The sequence below is a fragment of the Misgurnus anguillicaudatus genome, chromosome 4 (genome assembly GCF_027580225.2).
Source record: "Misgurnus anguillicaudatus chromosome 4, ASM2758022v2, whole genome shotgun sequence".
Taxonomy (NCBI): Eukaryota; Metazoa; Chordata; class Actinopteri; order Cypriniformes; family Cobitidae; genus Misgurnus; species Misgurnus anguillicaudatus.
Genome location: NC_073340.2, coordinates 1,870,450 through 1,897,528, shown reverse-complemented (window position 1 = coordinate 1,897,528; position 27,079 = coordinate 1,870,450). Strand labels below are relative to the sequence as shown.

Below are 27,079 nucleotides of genomic sequence, written 5' to 3'. Positions count from 1 at the left end.
CTCTCGTGTTTTTTCCTCACCAGGGAGGGCACGGAGAGCAGACTCGCGAGTCGGCTTGCAGCCTCCGACTGAGGCTCCAAATTGAGTTTTCAGTATGGAAGGCTAACAGAGCAAAAATGCGTAATGGTTTGATTTGCTCCCTCCACTGCCTTGGCAGCCTTTGTTGCGGAGCTTTGGCTGTCAGCCTTTCACTAGCTGTATTCTTACGAACCTACGTGTTTGGCTTGGGCTCCACATTGCGTCCCAACGGGTTCCTTTGTGAGTATTAGTCCGTGGGGTTAATCCTACCAGCCCACGTTTCCCTTAGCAGAGCACTGCTTTGCTTACACAGCCACGGCTGTCTTTTTACCTCAACTACGGTTGACTTTCGCCCACCATTAGCCCTTAAGAGGGGCGGTGGCTTCCGCAGCGTTCCTATCCCGCTCTGGTAGGGCGCTTCCCAGTCGCTGGCACTACTGTGGGGTTAAAGGAACATCTAGTGCCCGGCCTTCTGCCTTAAAACCTAATTCTCCTTATCCTTAAGTGGAACCGGAGGGCTTTACGCAGACACTGGAAGAGGTCAGCCCCTAGTGGCGTTTTGGTAGGGATTCCCAATTCGTCGGTCACGACGTGACGTCGTAGTGACCGACTGAAAGGGAACGTCTCGGTTACGGATGTAACCCTCGTTCCCTGAAGGAGGGAACGGAGACGTCACGTCCCGTCGCCACAGGTGCTGTCACCTGCTGTTTAGGCCGGTCACCTTCCGGCTTTCTCAGCGAACAGAAGCTGATTTCCCTATTTGCACGTGCGCCTTATATACGCACCTGGCGGGGCGGCGCCAGCATTATGCAAATATCTCGATGCCAAGTTCATTGGCGTTTTAGTAGTATTCGAAGCAGATTGGTCTCTCTAAGCGAGTTCCCAATTCGTCGGTCACAACTAGGGGTGGCACGGTTCACAAAACCCTCGGCTCGGTTCGTATCATGGTTTTATGGTCACGGTTCTCGGTTCTGTATGGTTCTTGTTGTTATTTTTCTTTAAATTTTTTAACACTCCAGAAATGTATTATCTTATTAATGTATTAATTTTCCATAACTTATGGAATACAGTTTTTAAAAAGTTATATCATGTAATCATGCACAAACTGAAATTGACTAAGCACATTATTGGGACCATCTCTGAGGAAAGCCAGGCGAGATTTTGATACAGCAAGAGGGAAGACATTGATGATTTCATTTCATTTATTTTCCAAAAAAAGAGAATGTGTATTGCCATCTACATGAACTTATGTGCCTTTTTAGCACACAAAGATAACTTGCATTTATCAAACTGCCAACTTCAGTGTAGCTCTAAGATTTATCACTGAGAGACTGCTTAAATACTGCAGAGAGTATATGTGGACGAGAGAGAGAGACATAACATTAACACCTGCAATATTTAAATCTGTCTCTTTTGTCCACTTTTGACCACTTCTGTCCTGATTACTTAGAGGGGCAATTTATGAAATAAGATTGCGCAACTTTTTACGTGCTAGCAAAATGAAACTACGCGGAAATCAGCCGCTTTCGTTTTATCAATGAAAGATTAAAAAGCGCTGTTCACCATATGTTCCTGCCCGGCGTGAAACATTGTGTTCAGTACCTCAGATTAGATAAATGGACGGAGAGAAGGCCGTCGCGTGTGTCTGTTCAAACACATTCAACCCATAGACTGCAGTTCTATCTATTGTTTTATTTTTGCTGTCATCATAGGTAAAATAAAATAAAAAATGTTTCTACAAACCAAACTTATACGACTCTCCCACTTGCCATTTCTACACGTAACATGACCTGCAGCACTCACTCTCCACACCAGTCACCTCTTCTTTCGCGCATTTCGCGTAAGGGAAACACTCTATCTGAGGTCACATAAAGGGCACGAGGCTACATACATTGCGCATGCCATGAAACGTCGAACCTTGCGACGCACACGCGCTCCGAACCGAGACAAGCAAACCAAACTGTTCTGATTTTTTTCATGAACCGTGCCACCCCTAATCACCACAGAAAAGCAGGGATAAATATAGTCACTTTTAATTTAAAATCATTTGCTTTTAATGTAATTATTTTCATTCAATTACTTAATGTGATCTGAATTGCAATAACTTGTTAAGTAGCTAAATAGGCACATTTGTCAAATACCTTTGCTTTACATTTACCTTTTGATTTCGAATTAGCAAGAATTGCTAAAAAAATTCTCTTTTTTGTCCCAGGATAAGAGAGTACCAAAGACAGCAGCAACCAGAAGATGCAACCCAGCCCAGCATAGTAGGATTTGCTAGACTGGAATTGACCAAACAAGCAGTGCCGCTTTATGATGCAAGTTCTCCAAGACAACAAGAAATGAATAATGCCAAAAAAAACAATCACTGAAAAACACATTCCTTTGTTGGTTGATCAGGTGAAGGATTCAATTAAAGGCGGAGTCCACAATGTTTGAAAGCCAATGTTGATATTTGAAATGACCTAAACAAACACGCCCCTACCCCAATAGAATCTCGACCTTCTGTTGATAGACCCGCCCCACACATACGCAACCCAGGCAACGATGACGGTTAGTAGACATGCTCCTTACTGCTGATTGGCTATAAGTGTGTTTTGGTAGTCGGCCCGTCTCCTTTTCCAAAGCGTTTTTCAAACATCGTGGACTTTAAAAGGAAGCTCCAGACCCAATCATCTGTGTCCATAACTGCTGACATATGGTCTGATCGAACCATGCAGTCCTTCTTTGGTGTTACAGCTCATGGATTAAACCAAGATGGAAATCAGCTGGAGTCCTTTCTTTTAGACTGTAGGAGGTTTTGTGGCAGACACAGTGGAGACAACATAGCCATGGCATTTGACAAGATCATTGATGAATATAACATAGCAAGTAAAGTCAGGTACATTATTACTGATAATGCAGCCAATATGAAGTGTGCATTCAAAGTCAAGCTACCACAGGAAGAGCAGCACAGTGATGGCAGTGATGCAGAAGAGGAAAACTTAGATGACGAGGGTCTTTGGGAGGATGTGACCTGGGAAGATGAGACTATCATGGTAGGAACAAGACAAAGGTTGTCATGTTTTCCACATACTCTGAAATTAGTTGTGCATGATGAAATGAAAGAAGCCAAGTCATTTTCTTTAGCACTTGCCAAAATGTCCAAATTAACCTCATTACTCCACAGAAGTACTACATTTAAAGAGCGATTTGAGGCTACATTTGGGACAGCTACATCCACACGCTGGGACAGTACATTCAAGCAGCTACAGGCCCTTACAGCACTTGACAATAGGGATCTCACACAAATGTGCAATTCAGACTTTCAACATGTTCTTTTTTCAGTTTGTGAATGGAATCAACTGAAGGATTTAGGTTCTGTTCTCTTTCCTTTTCCAGAAGCAACAGAGGGTGAGAAAATGGTCACTGTTAGTATGGTTGTCCCCACTGTACTTGATTTAAACACTCATCTGCTCCAAATATCAGAGTCAAGAATTCATTGCTGGCCACTTGCCACAACCCTTCGGCAATCACTTTTAAAGAGATTCTCTGGGATCTTTGTGAGAACCAAAATTGTTGAGCAAAATGGTGAAGAGGACCAGTTCAACAATAATGTCTATTTCTTGGCTACAATGCTTAATCCTAAGTTTGGCCTTAACTGGGTTGATCTAGATGTAACCAACAGTGAGAGTCTAGATTCGATGAAGAAATTCAGAGAGGATCTGAAAAGAACACTTATAGGTAAAGCAGTTTATTTGCTTTAATAACCTCAACATTATTTGTCTGCGTTTATTCTGAAGCAAACTTTTTATTTGTCTATCATATACTCTTTATACTGCAGAGTGCAGAGCATAAAAATATGCAGTAGGCATACAATAATGGTCCTTAGGTCCCAATATAATGCATTTTGTGCATGTTTCATTTTTTGCAGATACTTTGACTGCAGAAGTTGAGGCCACAGCAGATGGAGACATGTTGCATTTTGGAGCTGATAAAACCATAAATTCTCCTCCTGGCAAATGCCCACGACTTTTGGCTCACAAGCACCTGAGCCACACAGCTAAGGATACATGCATTTCAGCTCAGATACACAAGTTCTTTGATGGCATTCAAGACACAGAAACAAATACAGCACTTGAATTTTAGTGACAAACATAAAGATATTTCCCCAGCTTTACTCTCTCGCTATAAAAGTGCTGTCTATTCCAGCATCCTCTGCACCAGTAGAGCGTGTCTTTAGCAAAGGTGGCCTCATTGTGAGACCACTCATAAAATGGTCACAGAGCTTGTATTTCTGAAAAGCATTATGGTTTAGTGCTTGATTGTGCACTATAGTAGTACACTGCATGTTCATTGTTCATTACAACTCATGTTACAAGACCGGACAGTTGTGTTCAGAAAGGAGTAGTTTGTTGTTGATTAAGCACAGTAATAAAGCTTTAGTTTGTTATGAGCTGATAGATTTAAACTCTACTCTAGGTATTTCCTATTTAAATGTGTGGGAGAGGCATTAAATAATTGAAATGTCAGCTTTAACTGGAGAATAGTGTGATAGAATAATAAAACATTACAAGTGCATTAAAATACAAATGAACCTAGAATTAGAATTTGAATACACCTTCAGGTGCTACTTGGACACGTCATCAGTGAAGAACCCGGGGTCATGGGGTGTTTCGGGTCTTTAATCTTCATACACCCTCACCCGGGTGACCCAGCCAGGGGTGATCAGTCCCCGGCTTGTGTCCAAGTGGCATGTTGCTCCACGGATCCCCCCTACGGATCCACAGCCACCGAGAAGCCCTCTCTGCGGCCTCTAAGATGTTTGTGGTGGCTTTTTACAGTTGCAGTCCTTTCACTTCAAGGAGTTTGAGGGTTCGCAGCAGAGAGCATCCAGCAAAGCCTCGGCACCCGACCTCGACTGGCTCGCAGCGGGCTTTCCAGCCGTTGTTCCGGCACTCCGAGCTGAGCTCTGCATACTTTGCCTTCTTCTTATAATATATTATAAAAGTTTAATATAATAAAAGTTCTACATATACCTCGATATCCCTTCTTTTCTTTGAAATCATTTTTGATTGGAAACTAGTTGGCATAAAATTAAAATGTTCATTGGCAATGACAAGATGCAATAGAGGTATTTTGGTAGCATTTTTATATTGCCATTGGTTTAATGGGTGGAGAGGTTAAAGTATTAATAGACAGTAACAAGACTGTGTTTCATCACAATTCATATGACGACTATATGAGATACATGACATCCAAGGCGATAACACATGCTGCAATATTTAAATTGTCTTTTAACATTGCACATATATAAATACAAAGAACCAGGATATTTATATAACTCTGATTGTGTTCAGCTGAAAAAAAGTCATATATAAACTTCTTGGATGACATGATGGTGAGTAAAAAATCAACACATTTTTGTTTTGGTGGGAGGAGTAATCCTTAAACTCATTCGAGTCATCGGACAGTCATCTTGTTGCTTTGACTAAATTTAGTTACAGATCAAAATCCCTGGTGGTAAATGAACACTGCTCAGTCATATCTATTTGAGTGCACATTACAATGTAGAGAGTCTATAAGGTGATACAGAAGATGTGTTTAACATTATTAAAATGATAAGTTAATGAATAAAGTGATAATTGAATATTAATGATGATGCATGCTGTTAACAAGCAGAAAGGTAAAGATAAACAAAAACAGAAAGAAGACATCAAAGCAATAAGATTACTTGGTTCAGACAACTCAACTCTTTTCAAAATTTATTTTATTTAACGGTGCATTTTCTCCTTTATGGTAGACAAAGTGGGCCACATCATTTCAATTCAATTCCATTCAATTAAATTCAATTCAATTTTATTTATATAGCGCTTTTCACAATACTCAATTGTTTCAAAGCAGCTTTACATTATTAGAAGCAGTAAAAGCACAGAAAAACGACAGATAGCATAACATAATACACAATAGCATAAGCAGTCAAATTTGCTGCGGCTATGACGCAACATTATGAGCGAGCATATTACTAATGTAACGTCGAGAAGAAGAAGCTAAGTTAAGCCCAAGCAGGCTACCTCCCCGGGGTAAAAAACCCCCTAGGAGAAAAAAAACAAAAACCCCGTGTTGTTTAGCCGAGGAAATAAAAATAAAAGTCCTAGGAGGGAAAAACCCTTGGGAGATATACATGCATATACACACATATCAACGGATAAGGAGCTTAAGCGGAGATTTAGCGGAGATTAAGCAGAGATTAAGCAGAGATTAAGCGGATATTAAGCGGGTCCTGCCGGTGGTCGTTGGTCAGGCATCAACTGGGCATCACATTGAAGGACGATCAGTAGATCAGAGGTGTGCCGACTTTCACATCTACCGGAACTGGGTCTGTTTGTCCCATTGTCCTCAGGGTCAATGGGACCCAGGGACGAGACAGGGAGAGAAAAACAAAATCAGATTAGCGTAGGGGCCGTTCACATGTAATGCAAGTGTCACACAGTGATGTGGTTTAATCAGCTTAGTTTCAGACAGACTAACTATTGCGGCATAATTATATTATCCACAGTTGAGGATTTTGCAAATTGGGGGCCCACTGCGACGGTATATATGGTAACTAAGGGTCACCTTCCGATTTTTAAGAGAAAATGAAACCTGTCGACCCGTTTGACTAAGGCCTGTAACCCCACTGTCGTCGTTAATGCAGGTTCAGTGGCAAACGGGTCTATATTGCATACTATTTACAAGATCACGAAAAAACGGCAACATCGCAACCTGACCATACGTGTCAACCCGTTTGACTAAGGCTGAAGGCCCCACTGTCGTCGTTAATGCAGGTTCAGTGGCAAACGGGTCTGTATGGCATACTATTCACAAGACACAAGAAAGCGCCAAAATCGCAACCCGACCATACGTGCCAACCCGTTTGACTAAGGCCGGAAGCCCCACTGTCGTCGTTAATGCAGGTTCAGTGGCAAACGGGTCTGTATGGCATACTATTCGCAATAGAAAGAAAGCGCCAAAATCACAACCCAACCATACGTGCCAACCCGTTTGACTAAGGCTGGAGGCCCCACTGTCGTCGTTAATGCAGGTTCAGTGGCAAACGGGTTTGTATGGCATACTATTCACAAGAACACGAAAGTTCCAAAATCGCAATCCGACTATAGGTTAAGATAAGATTTTTATTTATTTATTTGGTTGATCTGTGTTATGACCGCGAGTGCTTTGTTCCGTACAGATAACTATCTCGAGTTAAGTACTTTTACTGGACAAATTATGCGAATGCTTTGTTGAAGAGAAAAGTTTTAAGTCTAGATTTAAAATTATCGACTGTGTCTGATTCTCGGACATCGCTTGGTAAATCATTCCAGAGCTTAGGGGCTAAGTAGGAAAATGACCTTCCACTTTTAGACACTTTTGATAGTCTGGGGATAATCAAGAGACCAGAATTTTGCGACCGTAGTGTGCGTGATGGATTGTATTCTGATAGTAATTCTCTAAGATATGAGGGTGCTAGGCCATTTAAAGCTTTGTAGGTGATTAGTGATATTTTAAATTGTATGCGATATTTAACTGGTAGCCAGTGTAAAGATGCCAGAATTGGGCTTATGTGGTCATACTTTTTAGATCGAGTAAGTACCCTTGCGGAAGCGTTTTGAACTAGCTGAAGCTTGTTTACTTGATTTGCATGGCATCCCCCGAGTAGCGAGTTACAATAGTCTATTCTAGAGGTCATAAAAGCATGGATAAGCTTCTCTGCGTCAGATGTAGACAGTATATGGCGTATTTTCGAGATATTTCTAAGATGGAAGAATGCTGTGTGGCAGACGTTGGCGATATGACTATCGAAGGATAAGTTGCTGTCGAACATCACACCTAAGTTCCTAACCGTGGAAGATGGCACCACAGTGCAGCCATCTATGTGCAACTTGTAATCTGACATATTATGTTTGTAGCGATTCGGTTCAATAATAAGTATCTCTGTCTTATTGGAGTTCAGCTTAAGAAAGTTATGTGCCATCCAGTCACTAACATCGCTAAGGCAGTCTGTTAGCTTAGAAAACGTGTGTGTTTCGCTGGGATGTGAGGAGATGTAAAGCTGGGTATCATCCGCATAGCAGTGAAAACTTATGTTATGTTTCCTGATAATGTCTCCTAGAGGTAACATGTATAACGAGAACAGGATAGGACCTAAAACCGATCCCTGCGGTACACCGTATTTAACCAGGGAGTGATATGACTCTTCCTCGTTTACATAAACAAAGTGATAGCGATTGGTTAGATACGACCTAAACCAGGCTAGCGCCTGACCACTGATACCAACATAGTTTTCTAGTCTATTGAGTAAGATTGTATGATCTATTGTGTCAAAGGCTGCACTAAGGTCTAATAATATAAGAATTGAGATTTCACCACGATCGGATGTTAATAGGAGGTCATTTGTAACTCTAAGCAACGCTGTCTCTGTGCTATGGTGGGGCCTGAATCCTGATTGGAACTTTTCATATGTACTATTATTTGTCAAGAATGTGCGTAACTGGCTTGCCACTACCTTTTCTAATATTTTCGAAAGAAAAGGTAGATTTGAGATTGGTCTAAAGTTATTAAGCTCTCCCTGATCAAGCTGCGTTTTTTTAATCAGCGGTTTAATAACTGCTAGTTTGAAAGCTGTTGGAACGTATCCTATTTCTAGCGATGAGTTAAAGATATTTAGAACCGGGGTTGACACTACAGGGAATACCTCTTTAAGCAGTTTTGTGGGAATGGGGTCTAATATACAGGATGATGATTTGGATGATGTAACTAGTCTAGAAAGCTCACCTATTGTAGTAGGTTTAAATGAATCAAGATGTTCGTATGGTAGTCTAGTGTTAAGTGAACTAACGGGTTGAGTGGTGGCTGCCTGGGTAGCTACGATGTTTTCCCTTATAGCCGTAATTTTGTTAGAAAAGAAGTTCATGAAGTCGTTACTATTGTGTTGAAGTTTACTATTGGTTTCTGTTTGTTCTTTATTTCTAGTCAGTTTTGCAACCATGCTGAAAAGGAAACGAGGGTTATTATGATTCTCATTTATAAGCTTGCTAAGATAGGTAGATCTGGCGGTTTTAATAGCCTGTCTGTATTGTTTAACACTCTCTTTCCATGCTGCACGCCATACCTCTAACTTTGTGCTTCTATAATTTCTTTCCATTTTCCTAGTTGCCTTTTTGAGTGCTGCGGTGTGATGATCATACCATGGAGCTGGCGGTTTTTCTTTGATTCTCTTTTTTCGAATGGGAGCAACGGCATCCAATGTGTTAGAACAGACATTGTTTAGGTTTTCTATTACAATATCTAGATCGTCAGAGTTATCTGCTACATGTTTAATTTGGGACAGGTCTGGAAGAGTGCTAATAAATCTATCTTTAGTGGTGGAAATTATTGTTCTGGCTAATCTGTAGCATGTTGTGGATTGACTGATCCTATCTAGAAGTACAGTGTATGACACAAGGTAATGGTCAGAAACTGCATCACTCTGAGGTGATATTTTGATGTCATTAATATTGAGCCCGAGTGACAGAATTAAGTCTAATGTGTGCTTACGAGTATGCGTTGGCCCTGTCACGTTTTGTCTAATATTGAGAGAATTTAGAACATCCATAAATGCACGTCCTAGTGCATCTTTTGGGTTATCCACATGAATATTAAAATCACCAACGATAAGAGCTTTATCTACAGTGACTACAAGCTCAGACAGGAAATCTGCTATTTCTTTAAGGAAATCTGCATGGTGGCCTGGAGGTCTATAGATTGTAGCTAAGGCAAAAGAGAGCTGTTTGTGGTTACGATCGGTTATTTCCATATTTAACAACATTAGTTCGAATGATTTAAATGTTACTTCAGATTTTTGGTTTACTTTAAAAATTTTGTTGTATATTGTAGCTACACCACCCCCTCTCCCCTTTAATCGAGGTTCGTGTTTATAATAATAGTCTTGTGGGGTGGATTCGTTTAAACTAATGTAGTCGTCTGCTTTAAGCCAGGTTTCTGTTAAACAGAGTGCATCTAAGTTTTGGTCTGTAACTATTTCATTGACAATAGGTTCTTTATTGGTAAGCGATCTAATGTTAAGAAGGCCGAATTTTAACATTCGAGGTTCATCTGTTAAAGTATTGTTGTCTAATTTTATATTAATCAGATTTGTACCAGATGTGGCAAGCGGTGCTCTGTATTTATTTGTTCGGGGAACAGATACAGTTGAAATGTGTTGATATTCTGGTAAGATTGACTCGAAGTGCTGGGATATAAGTGATCTTGACATATCACGGCAGCTAACAGATGGACGGTTAAGCCGATCCGTCTGTTGTCTGACTTGTACCCTGGATAGTCAGACTGTATTCGAAGTAAGACTATTGGTCAGATTTATAGAGAGAATCGCCCTTCCTTCCTGAGATGGATGGAGGCCATCTCTCTTTAGCAGGTCAGGTCTCCCCCGAAAATGCTTCCAATTGTCTATAAACCCTACGTTATGCTGAGGGCACCATTTTGACATCCAGTCGTGAAGAGACAATAATCTACTGTAAGTTTCATCCCCCCGGTAGGCGGGGAGGGGACCAGAGCATATTACATTGTCTGACATTGTTTTAGCAATTTCACATATCTCTTTAATATTATCTTTGGTGATCTTCGACTGGCGGAGTCTGGTGTCATTCGTGCCGGCGTGAATAACAATTTTAGAAAACTTACACTTAGCATTAGCCAGCACTTTAAGTTTTGATCTAATGTCTGAAGACCTGGCTCCCGGTATACAATCGACTATGGTGGCTGGTGCCTCAATGTTTGCGTTCCTAAGTATCGAATCTCCAATGACCAAGGCACTTTTAACATACGTCTCAGTCGGTGTGTTGCTTAGAATATCGAACCTGTTTGAAATTACCAGGGGGGTCTTGGGTGGGCACCGGAAACGACTTTGCCGCCTGACAGTCACCCAGTTAGTCGGCCCCCTTGACTCAGATGATGGAACCGAGCTATGTGTATTACGTTTAACACTAGGCGCACCCGAAACAGTGTTTGTAGCATTAGCGGTATTAGCGTTTGTAGCATTAGCGGTATTAGCGTTTGTAGCATTAGCGGTATTAGCGTTTCTAGCATTAGCGGTATTAGCGTTTGTAGCATTAGCGGTATTAGCGTTTGTAGCATTAGCGGTATTGCTGTCATCAACTAGCGTTTGGATGCGCGCTTCTAGTTCTGCAATCTTCTCCGTCAGCCTTACTACTTCAATACACTTAGCACAAGTAAACCCCTCTATGCTGATGGAAGAAGCTAAACTGTACATGTGGCAAGTAATGCAGGTTACAATAACAAGCGGAGTCTTACCGCTTTCATGTTGGGTGATGGCGTCTTCGGTCACCTGGACGCGGTCCGTGGAGCTACATCGCGGGGGGAAGCTCGCTCGCAGCATGCCCCGATCACCTGCGGACGTCTGTAGCCAGTGTGATGTGAGGCAAGCTGAATCTGCGATGGCTGGGCAGCGGTTCCTCCACGGCTTCCCGATCGCTTTCATTCTGGCCGATGGCGTCTCCGTTCCCTCGAGCGCGGTCCGTGAAGCTGCACCGCGTAGGGTGTTCGCTTTTTGCACTTCTCGGTCGCTTGTGGATGTCTGGAGCCTGGGTGAACTGGGCGCTGTACTTCGCGTAGGATCTGCGATAACCGGGTATCAACTGCTCCACAGCTTCCCGCTCAGGTGAGGACAGGTCTGAATAGCATACAGTGGATGAGTCCGCCATTAGATCGGCAAAATGGTAACTAAAACCGGCACCTGTTTGTTTATGCTAGCGGGCTATATGCTAACACTGGGTGTTTAGCAGTGATAAATCGTTTCACGTGGTAGTACTGCTCAATAGTCGTCACGGTAAAGTATTCTTGAGATAAACGAATATGTTATATTATATAAATAGGAACAAGGTAGTCAGAAAATAGGATTTGGATGATAAACTCGACGGAGCTCTGATGCACGACGCTCACTCTGACTCTCACTCTGACGTAATTTCATTTAATACATTCTGGAACAAATAAACATTGGAATGATTCCAGAACATTTACAGGACGTGTTTGTGTCAGAGGTCGTAGCGGACTACCACTATCTGGAGGCTCGCTTCTCCCTTTGTTTCCACCCCGAGGAGGTCCCAAAACACCCCACTGACCAGAAGTATAAAATTTGACAACGTTTATTGATTAAAAAGAAGGGGAGGGGGGGGAATCTAAAAGTAGCTTCTGGAACCAGGTGGGGGGCTGGGGGACTGGCGTGGATGCCCGTATTCGTCCTCTTGGACTCAAGGGAGCGTGGAAGGAAATGCCTCTTAGTAGGCCTTGTACACAGCAGGTAAGTATTTCCGGTTTGTCTTCCTCTCTTCACCAGTGGGCGGCAGGTAGGTACTCCAGACCTTTGTTCCTGGACTTACAATAGGAGATAACAGGTGAAAGTTCAAAGGTACGCATGTAGATAGATACAACAACTCTTAGCTGTAGGATGTCCAGGGGGCTTACAGTCCATACACTGAATGCTCCGCATTCGATGTGCAGCAGGGGTCCAGGGGAGAATGCAGGTACGTAACGCAGCTCTTATTATTGGACAGATAAGCATACAGTTTAATACTCTGGACTTTTAGCTTCAGGCAAACATGTAAGTACACAGGGCTCTTGACGTTGGGCAGACAGGTAAGCACACAGGGCCTTTAACTCTGGGCAGCCAGGTATGTACACAGGGCCTTTAACTTTGGGCAGTCAGGTGAATACACAAGGCCTTTAGCTTTGGACAGACAGGTGAGTACACTGGGCCTTCAACTTTATACAGACAGGTAAGTATACGGGGAGGCTTCACAGGTGAGTATTCAGGTAAGTTTAACTTACGGCAAGCAGGTGGATACACTGGGCTTTAGCTCTGGGTGAACAGGAGGCTATACAGGTGAGTATTCAGGTAAGTTTAACTTACAGCAAGCAGGTGGATACACTGGGCTTTAGCTTTGGACGTACAGGCGGGTACACTGGGCATTAGCTCTGGATGAACAGGAGACTTTACAGGTGAGTATTCAGGTAAGTTCAACTTACGGAAAGCAGGTGGGCACACATGCAGGACTTAGCCCTTCAAAGCACAGATGGGTGGAGGAGACGTGTGTAGACACAACCAAGTCGTAATGTTCTGCTTGCCAGCAGGCTTACAGAGACCTCCCAGGCGCTTCCACTTTCCAACATTCAGTGGAAACAGTCCTTCGTCGATACGAGCCCTTAGCTTGGGACCTGTAGGCTGGTAGCAGAGGACACACAACTTCACTCACAATTATCCACTCCACTAGATCTACAGCAGAACATACGACACCTCTTTACACAGGCAGAGGAAGGTGGAACTCATCCTTTGATCATGTACAGGTATGGAAACGGCCATCCAACGCCACCAGGATATGACTACTGACAAAAACTGAGGACAGCACAGAACAACAATTCTCGACGTGTACTCACTTCAATAAAACCACCCACCGCAATCTTCAGGGTCCTGCCCTCGACCAGTTTGGTTTAGGAAGAACGAGGAAAATGCACAGGCCGGCGCATGTTTTTGGAGATTGACGCACTGACTCCATTACAAGGACTAGAGTCCCACCCCCCACCAGTGGGCTTAACGCCACAAATCTATACCCACAGAGCGTCATCGAAATCCGGTCAAGCAAGGGAGTAAGGGGAGACGGGGACGCATCTCCCTGATGCCTGTCTGGGCTTAATTCTATTCATTTCAATTAAATTTTATTTATATATCACTTTTCACAATAGTTAATTTTTTCAAAGCAGCTCTACATTGATAGAAGCAGTGAAAAGCACAGAAAAATTACAGATAGCACAACATAATACACAATAGCATTAGCAGTTAAATTTGCTGCGGCTATGACTTAACATTATAAGCGAGCGTATTACTAATGTAACGATTTCGTAGTACTCCCTTACTCGACACCCTCCTCCTCAGCAAACGACAACATTATTTCTTAAGAATATTAATAACATTTACCATGCTTTAAAGTGTTGACGAAAATGAGGTTTAGTTTATTTATATATTAGGTTGTACAAACTAGCTATTGTAAGATGAGAACCATTACTAAAACAAATTATGTGAATGCCTTGTTAAAGAGAAAAGTTTTAAGTCTAGATTTAAAGGTATCTACTGTGTTTGATTCTCGGACATCGGTTGATAAATCATTCCAGAGCTTAGGGGCTAAGTAGGAAAAGGATCTGCCACCTTTAGATACTTTTAAAATTTTAGGGATAATTAAGAGACCAGATTTTTGCGACCCCAGTGCACGTGATGGATTGTATTCTGATAGTAATTCTCTAAGATATGGCTTTGTAGGTGATTAGTAATATTTTAAATTGTATGCGATATTTAACTGGTAGCCAGTGTAAAGATGCCAGAATTGGACTTATGTGGTCATACTTCTTAGATCGAGTAAGCACTCTTGCAGAAGCGTTTTGAACTAGCTGAAGCTTGTTTACCTGATTTGCATGTCATCCTCCGAGTAATGAGTAACAATAGTCTATTCAAGAAACATCATTCTGTTTGATTTATAAGCTTGTTTCCTCATGGGGACCTCAAAATGTCCCCACATATCACAGGGGGGCCTCGATGACCAGGATTGGGAAGCACTGGGCTAAACCACCTTTCCATTGTACACTACATCCAGACATGCCCCCTAGTGACAATCATTTTGAAATTTCGGTTTAATCGTAAATCTGTTTCACCTTGCACGCAGTGTTTTAACCGGAACTCCTGAAATACATCCCTTCCGGTTGGTGTGTCACATGCAAGTTTATTTTCTTTAATGCATCCAAAGCTTGAATCGGATCGGATAGTTACGCACCCACAGATGGTTGGCACCTCCACAGAGCCCCTTTCTGATTCTCTTCCGTGTTTTTGGACGTCATTTGTCATGTACAGTATAAAGATAAACGTAACCACGCTGATTTTAAATCAGACAAAGATGACCGGGTGGGATAAAGATGATTGCACTTGCCCCGCGGGCCGCCAGTTGACAATTTCTGACTTAAAGGAATAGTACAAATTAAGAGAGAAATGTTTATAGTTTTATTACTGTCAGACCGCAACCAGTGTGAAAGCTCTTATACGTTGACATTGGTGTGTAAAAATACACACTGCACACGGAGTTTGTGTGAAACAGGCGTTGCAGTGCTATCGTATGATGCACAATGGCCAACCCTACTGAAAAATGCAGCTAAGACCAACATAAGCTGGTGAGCTGGTTTTAGCTGGTCTCCCAGCTTGCTTTTTGCTGGTTTTTTGCTCTAGCTGTGTTTTGGTCACTTTTTAAGTTGGCTAAACTGGACTTAGCTGGTCAGGCTGGAAGACCAGCTGACCCACCAGCTTGACCAGCTTTGCCAGGCTGGGAGAACCATCTTAAACCAGCTACTGCCACCTTAAACCAGCTAAAACCAGCTACCAGCTTATTCTGGTCTTAGCTGGATTTTTCAGTAGGGAAGGTAGCTAGTGTGAAATAAACAAGAATGGCGCAAAAATGCAGCTCCTCACCTCAACATCAGCAATAATGGCAACATATATAGTTGTAAGGAAATATATTGAAACTATGCTAGAGAAATGTTCTGCTGTATTGCTATAAAAGTCCAAATATTAAAGCTAAAAATTTATAAAAACAGTACTACTCACTTCATCTGATATTTGTTGTGGTAAGAACATTTTGGAGGAAAAAAGGTCAATATTATTTTCATATCTGTTAGGTCTTGTAATTAGTTTGGTCACCACTGTATCTTTTTACCCAATCCCAAAAAAATTACGAGACTGTCCTCCAAAAATAACAACCTCTAATTTGTTTGTGCAAACACTTTATTTATGTTTATTTATGTTAAGCGTAAGGGATCAGTTCCCTCTTAGCGGCCGCAGCGTATTACCAGTCAGATTAGATGCATATAATTTCTGCATTTGTAAATGTAGAAATGGTTTCATAAACAATTATGGTTTAACGGATATTTTGGAGCATCTAACCTCACCTTTACCCTAAACACAACCACTTCTCAACCATATAAAACACGCAAGTAAAAGCACAGTAAAAATAGGCTATGTGTTCGGCACGTCATGTGAACTTATGTGCATCATGTGTTATGTCAAAATAAATGTCTGCTCTAGACGGATAAGGGGTTTATGATAAAAAAAGATGCTCATGTTTGCCAGAGACTTGCTTAATCACATGTATTTAGTGTTAAGTTAGTGTCTGAAACCCCTTGAGAGTGTCCTGGGAGTATTTCATGAACACAAGCATCTCTTTTATCATAAATCCTTTGATATTACGCATAATGCACATGGTTCTCATGACGCACCAAACACATATTTTGACATGACAAACAACACACATGACACTCGGAAGAGAAGTCACCGGGCGTCCCTGATAAACCGGAACATTAGAGCATGATGATAATGCAGTTGGTCACCAGAGCCAATGGTATTTCACAATCAACGATCACATATCATCACTTCTAGTTTTTTAAATCAGTGTTCACAGGATCTGAAATTTACTGCAGATTGTGATCACTTTTAGGTCTTTTCTTCATATAAATCAGTCATTTGACCTTGGTAAACGTGGAATATTTTAAGTACTTTATGAAAAAAGTTGTGACTGTTGTGTATGCTGTGTTTTATATCATATAATAAATAAATGGGTACACTATTTGGCCTAAATTCCTGAATAGTGTTGTGTGTATAAAATACAATGAATCCTGGTGGTTTGAATTGGAAATCATATTGCAGTACACTTCATCATTGAAAATATAACCCAATATATAGAATTTGATACCCTAATATGGTAGAGGCGCTAATTTAGTAAACACATCTGTTGGTTGTATTTAAGGGAATGAACAAACAACCAAAACAATCATATGGGTTGGAAGATAGATTGAAAACGATTGGTTGGAGATGTAACGTGTCAGAGGAGAACTGGCCCTTCCAGCTGGGCATGGTTTCTCACAAAGTTTTTTTCCACTTGTACATCAGTGGAGTTTTGGTTTATTGACATTGTTGCCCTGTTGGCTTGCTTACTGATCAATTTTAGCTTAACTCAGGCATTGTATTATTTCTAATTCTCTATGCATGTTACACTCCCATTATTATTAAATGTTCTGGCATGTCTGGTTTTAAATACCTGTTAATAATTATACTCTTTGACTTCTCTAGTCTCTGGAAAAACAATGCTACATTGTAAAGAGTGTTATACAAATACATTTAAATTAAATTGATTTGAATTAAAAAAAACGATCTCCATACAATTTTGCTGTGTTAACGCGCTCTTTAAATTACATTGATAGAGAGTCATATCATAAAGGCAGGACACAAATAAATCCAAATCTCTTTTTTATCACTTTTATTATAATTCCATTAGGTTTTTTTCTAGCTCTGGCTTTTGTAAAGCACTTTTGTCAGCAAAGGTTTTAATGTGCTATATAAATAAAATTTTATTGCATTTTATTGTAATTGCAAAGCATTTTTTATTTCATCACAAAGCTTAAAGTAAAGAATAAAATAAAGACATAAAATAAATAATTGTCCCTAATGGGAAAAGCAGCAAGTAAACATATTCTAATTACAAAACAAACAACACAAACAATACCTGAAACCCCAACAAAGGGAACTAAAAACTATAAATGACCTTAAAAAAGAAAACAAAGGTAAAGCTTGTTTGCTGGTTGCTGTCTCCTCTCTCCTCCCAAGTTTCACTTTAATGGTCTTTCATTGTTAATCAATTGATGAGACGCAGGTGCAGACCTAAAGAAAACAGACAAAGGCTGTTTCTCAATATGTGTTTTTGTCTGTACTTGTGTTCTTGTGGACTTGTGAACCATCATCAATCGCTGCCAAAGTGCTGTTTCTATTCCAAGTTCACAACAAGCTAAGTTCACATAAAATCCCCAAATGTGTTATTGAGCCACCCCTTTAATCGAAGATGCATCGAGAGGTGACTTGTGTGGATTAAGGCGGATAAATTTTGTACCAATGGCAATGGAGTATACTTTCTTTCTGCGTCCACGTGCAGCTTTCAAAGTATACTCAACCCGCGGCTACGCGCAGATGCCCATATTCGACACATACACAATACTAATTCTTTTTTTATTTAAATTATTACTCTACCTGGCTGTCAGGGCAGCACTGATACGCAAAATTTACAGTACATCTTTTTTTGGATAGATGAAGAAAAGTAGCGGATCCACCGTTGCAAACAAAGTTTAGAACAAATTAAGTTTAGTTAACTAAGTTAGGGACAAGCATGGTCATGTGATCCAACCAATCAGTGCGAAGAGGTGCCTATAAATAGCAGTCCCTAACCTCTGCTCTGCGACAGTGTTTTGCAGCATTTGGCCCCGCCCATGTGCCGTCATATCTGGTTTTGAGCGTTTCCGACAAAAAGGCTCTCCGGCCCGCCACTACTTGCCCAAGAAGAAATTCCTCTCTACCTGGGACTTTTGGGGACATTGGCCTACACTTTTCACTTCATGAATCATCGAGCTGAATCATTGAAGAAGGGACAAAAGCTGTGAAACGAGCACTATTAAACTAAAACTTTATATTTCACCCAGGTTTAACGCTCTGTCATATGACTTTATGTCTTCTTTCAGTCTACTTGGCCTTTCCCATCGTGTGTCTCCTCATTGAGCAAGCAAGGCTGCTTGGCCCAAATTTCGTGCCCTGCTCCGCCAACTACCAGGTTTTTCCTTTTGCGTCTCAACACTAGTGACAGGCACTCGACAGGTCTGGGCAGCATCCTAGAGCGCCGGCTTCAATCAGTTCCCTGGCTGCGTAACAGCAGCTCCTGCTTCCAAATATTTCTGTTATATACACCAGTGTCGTGATCCGTCATTAACTTTTCCTCATCCGTCTCTATCCTAGGCCATTAACTTCAGGTGCTTCCTAGCGTGAGGTTGCCTCCACTAGCAGCTCAAGCCCTGACAGCACATTTGTATCTCATATTCTACTGTCTTCACTTCAACCTGTTCTATCACCAAATCTAGCGTGAGATTGCCTCCGCAGACCACCCGGCCCCATTACCCTCCTGTATTTTTAATTTCGATCCTTATTCTCTTAGTAACTCATCTGTTGAATGCAATCGCTTTGAAACACACTGATTATTAACACAGGGTCCCATTTGTTCTTTTTTGGATAAAGACATCTGTTTAAATTGATATACGCATTTATCAATATTTTCCCTGCAACTCAGACTTCTCGTGATGCAGACCATGTAGATTTTTCTTTCTGCGTTACTCTTAAAAAGTATTGTACTTTCATCCTTCGGTTTGCTGAGTTTCGTATTGATATAGCCGCTATACAGAAATAATTTCCTTTATTTTTTTCCCACTAGTTGGTCACGCCTTCATCATAGGGACAGTCTTTTGCGCTATATCACCACCTGTCTGGATCATAAACAGACTAAATCCGTCAGGTCTGTAATTATTTTTTGAGTCGTGTGATCATACATTTGCCATTGAGTATGTGGATGAAGCTGGGAGTAGGAACATGCCAATTCAAACATGTTGCTTCCGATCGCTCAGCTCTTACATCAGCTCATATTTAATGTAAATTTCGTTCATACTTGCTGCTTGCCTAAATCTCACCAATTCTCACTCATCTAATATTGGTAATTTTCTTTATAAGAGGATGCTCCGTTATTTGCATTAATTGGCGGGTTTCCCATTCGGAGGCTATGCAAACAAATTTATTTTTACCTGTTTACACCCTTCAAAGTGCTGGGTGTGCCCCATTTGATCACAGGCAGGACCTACACGTCCGATGCCATGAGCCCATGTTGGATGCTTTGAGTTTGAGATGCTTTGGGATGCTGGCGCTATTGCTGGTTTGGTGCTGGTTTAGCTGGTGCTAATGCTGGTGCTGATGCTGTTTTGATGCTGGTTTAGCTGGTGTTCACTAGCAAACCAGCACCAAAACACAACATATGCTGGTCTTGCTGGTATGCTGTTTTTTCAGCAGGGATGAGAGCCCTTTAATTCAATCTTAGTTTTCCCACCGTTTTACATCGGTTTTTACACGTACATTTTTTGGGGATGTTTTTCTGGCTGCTGTCCATCATTTACGTGAAATTTTTGTGGAGTACTCTATGTTTGGGATAAAATTCTGAGCTCTGAGCCCTCCCCAGCACGCCAAATATGCTTTATCTCATTTCCTATCCATTACATGTTAATGCGAACTTGTGATATTACGTTTATTTAACTACGTTCGGGAGGAGCATGGTCATGTGATCCAACCAATCAGCACAAAGAATAATAATAGAAGAAGAATAATATTGATAGCTCTTTTGATGGTTCTGGTCTGGTGAAGGCTGTCTAGGGCAGGTAAAGCCGGGTACACACCACAAGATCATTTGGGCCGATTTTCCCCCCTTGCTACAATCCTAGGTTAAGTCCCGATCGTCTTTCTGATTGTACCGTTTATCTTATCAGATTTTCCTGTGGTGCACAGCATCACAGCATTAAGAGCATCTGGGAACGTCGGGGCTGCTCCGATCGCAAATCCTAAATATCCAACTAAATATAACATTCTGAATACTGCCTGCCAAACCAGAGTCTGCTCAAGTCATGTATTCCCAGAGGCATCAGAGATCTATTCCCTGTCTGCAGTACTACCGGTGGTGGCTACAGCTTTGTGGTGTGTTTGGACCACACACTGCACTACAGTTCCCACGGAGTTCACTGTAGCCCATGAACCTGAGTCTCCTGAGCCACCTGACACATGGCTGCTACCATGCCAGAACTTGTTCCCAAGATGGCCCCCATGCCTGAACCTGTTCCCAAGATTGCCCCCATGCCAAAGCCCACAGCCAAGATGTTCGCTCCCTTAAATAGTTTTTGGGGGAGGGTAAGAAAGGATGAGGCAAAGAGCAATGAGGATGTTGTCGGTGTGTCCGAGCCATTGCTTCACGGCACAGGCCCGCCATTGCTCCATGGCAGAGGCCCGCCACTGCCTCACGGTCCTGAATTGACTTGTGTAAATGACTATTGTTGTTTGGTGGGCACCTGGAGTCATCCATAAGAGAGGGGTTATGGAAGGGTTTTGTCTTGTCATGTTTGTGTCTTTTATTTTGAAATCATTACATATGCACACACAGAAATTTGATACTGCTCACCCTTTTCACTTTACACTGTAAAAAACTCAGTTTTTTGTCAAATTAACATATATTTTTATGTTACTTTAACTTAAAAAAATAAACAATTTCAACTTGATTTAATAAGTTATGTCAACTTTTCACAAGCCAAAACTTAAAATCATATGTTGAACTGACAAAACTCAACTTCATTCTGCTTTTTTACAGTGTAGTTATGTTGATATTTAGGGAGATATTGCTATTTTTTATTTTTTTTATATTTTTTTAGTACAAAAGTATATAAACAACAAAGGCAAATATACATTCAGGGTAGTTAAGTATTACAGGCTCAACACAAGAAAAATTTGAAAAAATAAATAGAAATCTGAAATTATAATTTACATGAACTTAAATAGAGAGTAAAAGAAAAAATAAATAAATAAAAATAAATATTAGGGGCAGTATCACAATAAGTTAAATGATGTCAATAAGTAAAGCAGCTCATAGGACTCTTACCTTTCATCTTATTAAGGGCTTTGGAAAAAAAATGTAAGTCATTTTTGAATACAATAAGTAGTGGGGGGGTTTAAAGAATCTACATTTATGAATGAAATGTTTTACTAATATTACAATGTTATTAAGTAAAAAAGAGTTATCACAACAGTCTTGAGGTACTTCAAATAAATATGATGCAAGAAAAAAACAAAATTATCAACAACCACCTCTTTTTCTATCAACCAGTCCTGAATTGATGTCCAGAAGAGTTTGGAGAAATTGCATAAGAGAAAGAGATGATCTGTGTCTTCAGAATGGCTTTCACAACAGGAACAGGGGACAGGGAGAGATTGCTATTCTGACACCACATTACTAAGTCAGTGTCATGGAATCACCAGGTTCTCAGCTCACTCTCCCACAACATTATCACTTGCTTCTCCTCAATTCATGACCACACTGTAAAAAAATATTTGCTGACTTGATTTTTTGGATTAATCAACTCAGATTCACAACAGCATTTCACATTTTACTATTTTTTACCTTGACTAAAGATAACCAAAATCAGTGATTTACCACACAATCAGAGCTGACACAGCTCTTAAAACCAATAAAAAATTATCTTCACCTTAAGCTTTTCTTTGCATCAAAACATATTCCAAACAGAGATGAAAATAAAGGTATTTAATCATTTAGTAGCCTATTGTTAAATATTAAATAATTCATTTTCCCAGTTGTAAAGCTACTTTAAAACCAGGTAACATTATAAAAAATAAAGTGCAATCAAAATACATTTAATTGAGAGATGTATCCTGTTTTATGTCATAATTCTAATATAACTCATATTAAGTTATTTAAATTTAAATAATTACTCAGTTTATAAACTGAGGATGTTGTACAGTATTTCCCAGGCTATTTAAATTATTATTTTCCATGCCATCAAGAATATAGTATTGGAACATTGAGCTTTAAAAGGTAAACGTGTTCAGATGCTTTGCAACACCTTTTGGGAAGAATCAATCGATTAATACTTAAATCATAATCAGGCCAAGTACAGTTCACATCACAAAAAAACTGCCTTAGTTTTAGACAATCATTTTCCAGCATGTGTGTGCACAACTGTATATGTGATTAAACTTATTTACAAAAGAGGATGGTGTTTCCACAACTGATAAAACTAGCATGTCTTGTTTTAACTGGGGTAAAAATGTGTGCATTTGTAGTGTTTTATCATTTGTCAAACATTTTAAACAAGGTGAAACATGTTAAGTTTTTACTCCATCAGTTAATTGGACAGGGCAAGCACAAAACTTGAAAGACTTTGTTTTATATTACAGCCTCAGTATAATTATTTATTTTGTAATGATTGTTTTTACAGTCTTTCACAAAAGAGAATCTTTCCAGTTTTAAATTGACAAGTATGTTTGTTTTACAAGGTGTGAAATTCGAAAATAAAACAAGTGGCAGTTTCCCAGACAGCGTTAATCCAGGACTAGGCCTTAATTATATTAGGACATTTGAGTAGTTTTTGCAAACATGCTTTACAAAAAACGATACTGGTGTGCATCCTCCGAAAAACAAATGGCACTGATATATGTATGTCAGTGCAGTTTGTTTTTAAATTAAGGCAGCTCAAACAAACATTTTAGTCTGGAACTTTTAAACAAATGAACTAGGATAAGCCCTGTCTGGGAAACCACCCCATAGTGTTTGCAAGTTAGTTTCACCAGACATGTTTTTACTGCTTCTATTGGTGTTACAGCTCAGAAACTAGCAAATGGGGACAGCCTAGTAGCAGCATGTAGGGTTTTGCTAGATTATTTTAAAAACACTTTCAATTTTTATAAAGACAATTTGAGATTGAGACAAATCGAGAGCACTCCCAAGTGCGAAAAAAAAAAGAATATGGCACTAATTTTTAGTGTAACCCATAGCAATAACTTTTAGAACAGACCTCTTTGTATGGAAATTATCCTTAAACTGAATGAAACCTTGCCTGGGGGTTAATTAGCCTTTATTATTTTACACAATACATTAAAATAAGTTAAATTACAATAAATACTTAATTAGTTGAACTCTTGACAGGAGAATCACAGACAATACTACAAACAAAAATTCCACTTCATATGCCGCATGTGGATTACAGATCCAAGCTTGGAAACATTTGGCAGTTTAAAGCAACTTCTTGATGTACAGAGAAAAGACACCCAAAACTTCAGTCAGCATAAGTATATAAAACACCCTTGTGTAAACATGGATAACAATATTTCATAAATAGCCCATTAAACAAAATTAATTAACCACAGTAAAGTGTACATTTAACCTTAATTTTAACACAAAACCATAACACACCTTTAGAAATCTATTTGTGTAGAGCTGACTTCAAAGAAATAAGTTGTCATTTCTGAGGTACAAGTGTAACAATGAACTAGCAGAGTTTAGGTCAAAATATAAAAACGGCTTGAGCATTATACTTGACAAGACCATTTTTGATTGCCTATAAAACACACACTTAAAACAATTAATAGCCATTTTAAAAATGTAACTGACAATGTAATGAAACATATTCTACATAATTTTTTACCAATATTCTTCCATTACTAGATCAAATGTAGATTGAGATACTTCAGTCTGAGACACAGAAGGGTCTGATAGACAAGAGTTTGCGGCTAAAGGTACAATAGGACCAGCAATATCAGTTACTTGTGATGTCACAATCCTGCCGTTGATGGGCTGGACATGCCTAAAGTTGTTGGTCATTAGGGGCGAGCTGGTTGCCTTGTTGATAAAGACATTTGTGCTGAATAGGTCAATCTAAGACATTAAAAAGGCAAAGGTTTATAGCAAATCAGGAACAAAATCACACTTTCACCAATGCAAAAATTGACTCAAGTACACTCACCAAATCCTGGCTTACTTTAACAGGCTCTTTAAAGATCGTCCACACCACACCTTCGTTGCAGTTGGGTGTGGTCAAAGAACCATGATAGCGATAATATTTTGTTCTGTCCACCCCAGGAAGCAAATCATCCATGGATATATATTCGGTAATGCACGCTTCATCACCTAAAAGGTTATTAAATAACATTCTTAAATTCAATTCATTTTAAAAGCTCTGTTGTCTGTGACATTCTATTTCCTTATGCTCTTAACGTGCATGTTCCTACCTGCATTTGCAACTTCTGCAAGATAAGACGTTAACGTCTTCCAGCTCTCTGGCTTCCCAGTGTCATTAGTGGCCTGTGGATCAAAGGTCAAGTTACACTGCATTGTAAAAAAAACCTTTGCTGCCCCAAATGTTTTAGTTTAAAATGTACAAGTCTCACATTTTTTAAAGTTGTAGCTAATCATCTAACTTGACATGAGATGAGTTGCTACAACTTAAGTCAAGTTCATTTTATAACAACTCATCTCAGTCAAGATAAATAATAGTAAGTTAGAATGGCTTGTAAATCTGAGTTGATTAAAATATTTAAGGCAGCAAAGATTTTTTTTTTACAATGCGGAACGCCTCAATTTCATTGTGCTGTACCATTCCAAATAGTTACTTCTTAGGAGGAAAATGAAACACACCTCAATAAAGAAACCAAGGACAGCCAATGCTGAATCAGGTAATGCCTTATTCACTATGTGCAACTGAAACAAATGGCACGTAAATGAGTACTAGTAATAGTTGTGGTCAATAAACAATCTTTTGGACATGCTTCATACCTCCATTGGGTATTGTTTGCCATCAACTGTGTGTTCAGATCCAGGCATTGTACTCCCATTACCCCAATGAAGATGAAACTGAATACTGGTAAACAAGCCTGGCAGATCACCACCTTCCACATGCATTTTCTCATGATCAAGTGCAACCTTAACTAAAGCCATACATTGAAACATACATAGATACCACTGATGTGTTTGTCCTTAAAGATGTGTTACACAGAAATGAAAAACTCCTATACAATATAGTGAAAATTACTCATGAAAGAACAGCAACACAAACAAACACAAAATACAATGTGACCATTTACTTACTTGAATGGCCAGTATTTTTTATCTGAATTAAGTTTGTGTCATCATCATAACCAGTGAAATTAAATGATGTTAGATTAGTATTAGCCTGAACATTTGCAGTTACAATGTTTATTGGAGACTGCTGAGTGCCATTGCATTCTTTACTTATTGTTGACCAAACAGCATCACCTGAGAAGCATAAACACAAAAACTACATGTAAAATACTGTGCAAGCAGCAAGCATAAACTGCATTTATTTTTGTGTGCATGTGATAAATATAAAAAGGAGCTCAGATGCAAATCTGACAAACACTTTTAATCAAACACTTAATAGGTCCTGCCAACAAACCACAATTTCTGGATGGCTTCAGGGCTGGGAATTAGTGGATTTGAAGCTAAAGTATATTCGATGACCACAGAATACGTGCCAAAGGTATTTGGTCATTATCATCATCATCCTCCTCATTTGACAGAGGCGTTTATAGGATTTTGCATCTGAGCTCTGATATGTGTGATGCATACACAATCAACTAAAAACAAAAAGGCCAACTTACTACACCATGGCATGTGATAGCACCAAGCTTAGGAAGGAAAACAGAATAAAAAAAAGATTCAAGTTGCAAACCACTTGAAAACAAAGAGAGAGAGAAATGCAATTTAATGACATTGAGGAGTCAGATGTCATATGAAAAGCTTTACTTACGCACAGAGACTGGTGCAGTGTGTACAAAGGGCAACAGACAAACAGCAAGGCAGGCCACAAACAAAACACTCATCTTGAAAAAAAAGGACTTTGATGATTATTATGCACAGATTTTAACTATGACATGAGACCACTATATGGGGAAAGGTTTTAAAATTTACAACAATTAAAATTTTACTTTACATTAAGTACTCTATTTCACATATACCTTACCATATTTTTTTTTTGACTTACATTTTAATGAATTCCTCTTTTCTTATTAAGAGCCAAAACTATGTCATTGAATTGAAGCTTTAACCCTGCCAAAGTCCAACACACAAACAAGTTTAAGATTGACAACTACTATGAACAGGTGTTCCCATTATGGGTGTCAGGTTTGTTAAAGCCAATTTGGATCAGGTGAAGCAGATTAATAGCAATTGTTCAACATCGTATAGGCTGTGTCCAAAATCAAAAGCTCAATCAACGACTTAGACAGTTGTTGTACTGCCCAAAAACTCTTACAGGTTTCCCTGTTTTTATTGGTACTACATCATTACAGTACATCAAGGCCGGTTTCCCGGACAAGGGTTAAGCCGAGTCCTAGACTAAAATAAATGTAAGAGCTGTCCAAACTGAAAAAATAACTTAAAATACATCAGTGCCCTTGGTTTTGCTTCAAAATGCACACAAGTAATGTTTTTAGCAAGGCATGTTTGTTAACAGTGGCGGAGTGGCCATCGGGAGAGTCGGGACATTTCCCGGTGGGCCGGTAGTGTTT

At 39.9% G+C, this 27,079-nt stretch overlaps 2 protein-coding genes across 4 annotated transcripts in view; one reads left to right on the top strand and one right to left on the bottom strand.

The window, feature by feature from the left end:
- Positions 1-4,968, top strand: part of LOC129421552 (transient receptor potential cation channel subfamily M member 4) — a 188,401-nt gene extending 183,433 nt beyond the window's left edge. The window contains exons 27-28 of the transcript XR_012369175.1: positions 2,231-3,741; positions 3,932-4,968. The gene's annotated coding sequence lies outside the window, so the exon portion shown is untranslated. The remainder of the gene's footprint in view (positions 1-2,230; positions 3,742-3,931) is intronic.
- Positions 4,969-23,611: 18,643 nt separating this feature from the next.
- Positions 23,612-26,709, bottom strand: ca15b (carbonic anhydrase XVb). Of its 3 annotated transcripts, none has more exons than XM_055177059.1 (9): positions 26,554-26,709; positions 26,320-26,392; positions 26,171-26,197; positions 25,638-25,805; positions 25,326-25,477; positions 25,188-25,250; positions 24,782-24,854; positions 24,532-24,680; positions 23,612-24,428 (listed from the first exon to the last, which is right to left on the bottom strand). In XM_055177059.1, the coding sequence occupies exons 2-9, from the start codon at positions 26,390-26,392 to the stop codon at positions 24,195-24,197; spliced, it is 939 nt and encodes a 312-aa protein (XP_055033034.1). In that variant the 5' UTR covers positions 26,554-26,709; the 3' UTR covers positions 23,612-24,194. The 3 variants fall into 3 exon arrangements, with proteins under 3 accessions (XP_055033034.1, XP_055033033.1, XP_055033035.1); XM_055177058.1 differs by having other exon boundaries at positions 24,517-24,680; positions 26,554-26,708; XM_055177060.2 differs by lacking the exon at positions 26,171-26,197 and having other exon boundaries at positions 24,517-24,680.
- Positions 26,710-27,079: the final 370 nt, after the last annotated feature.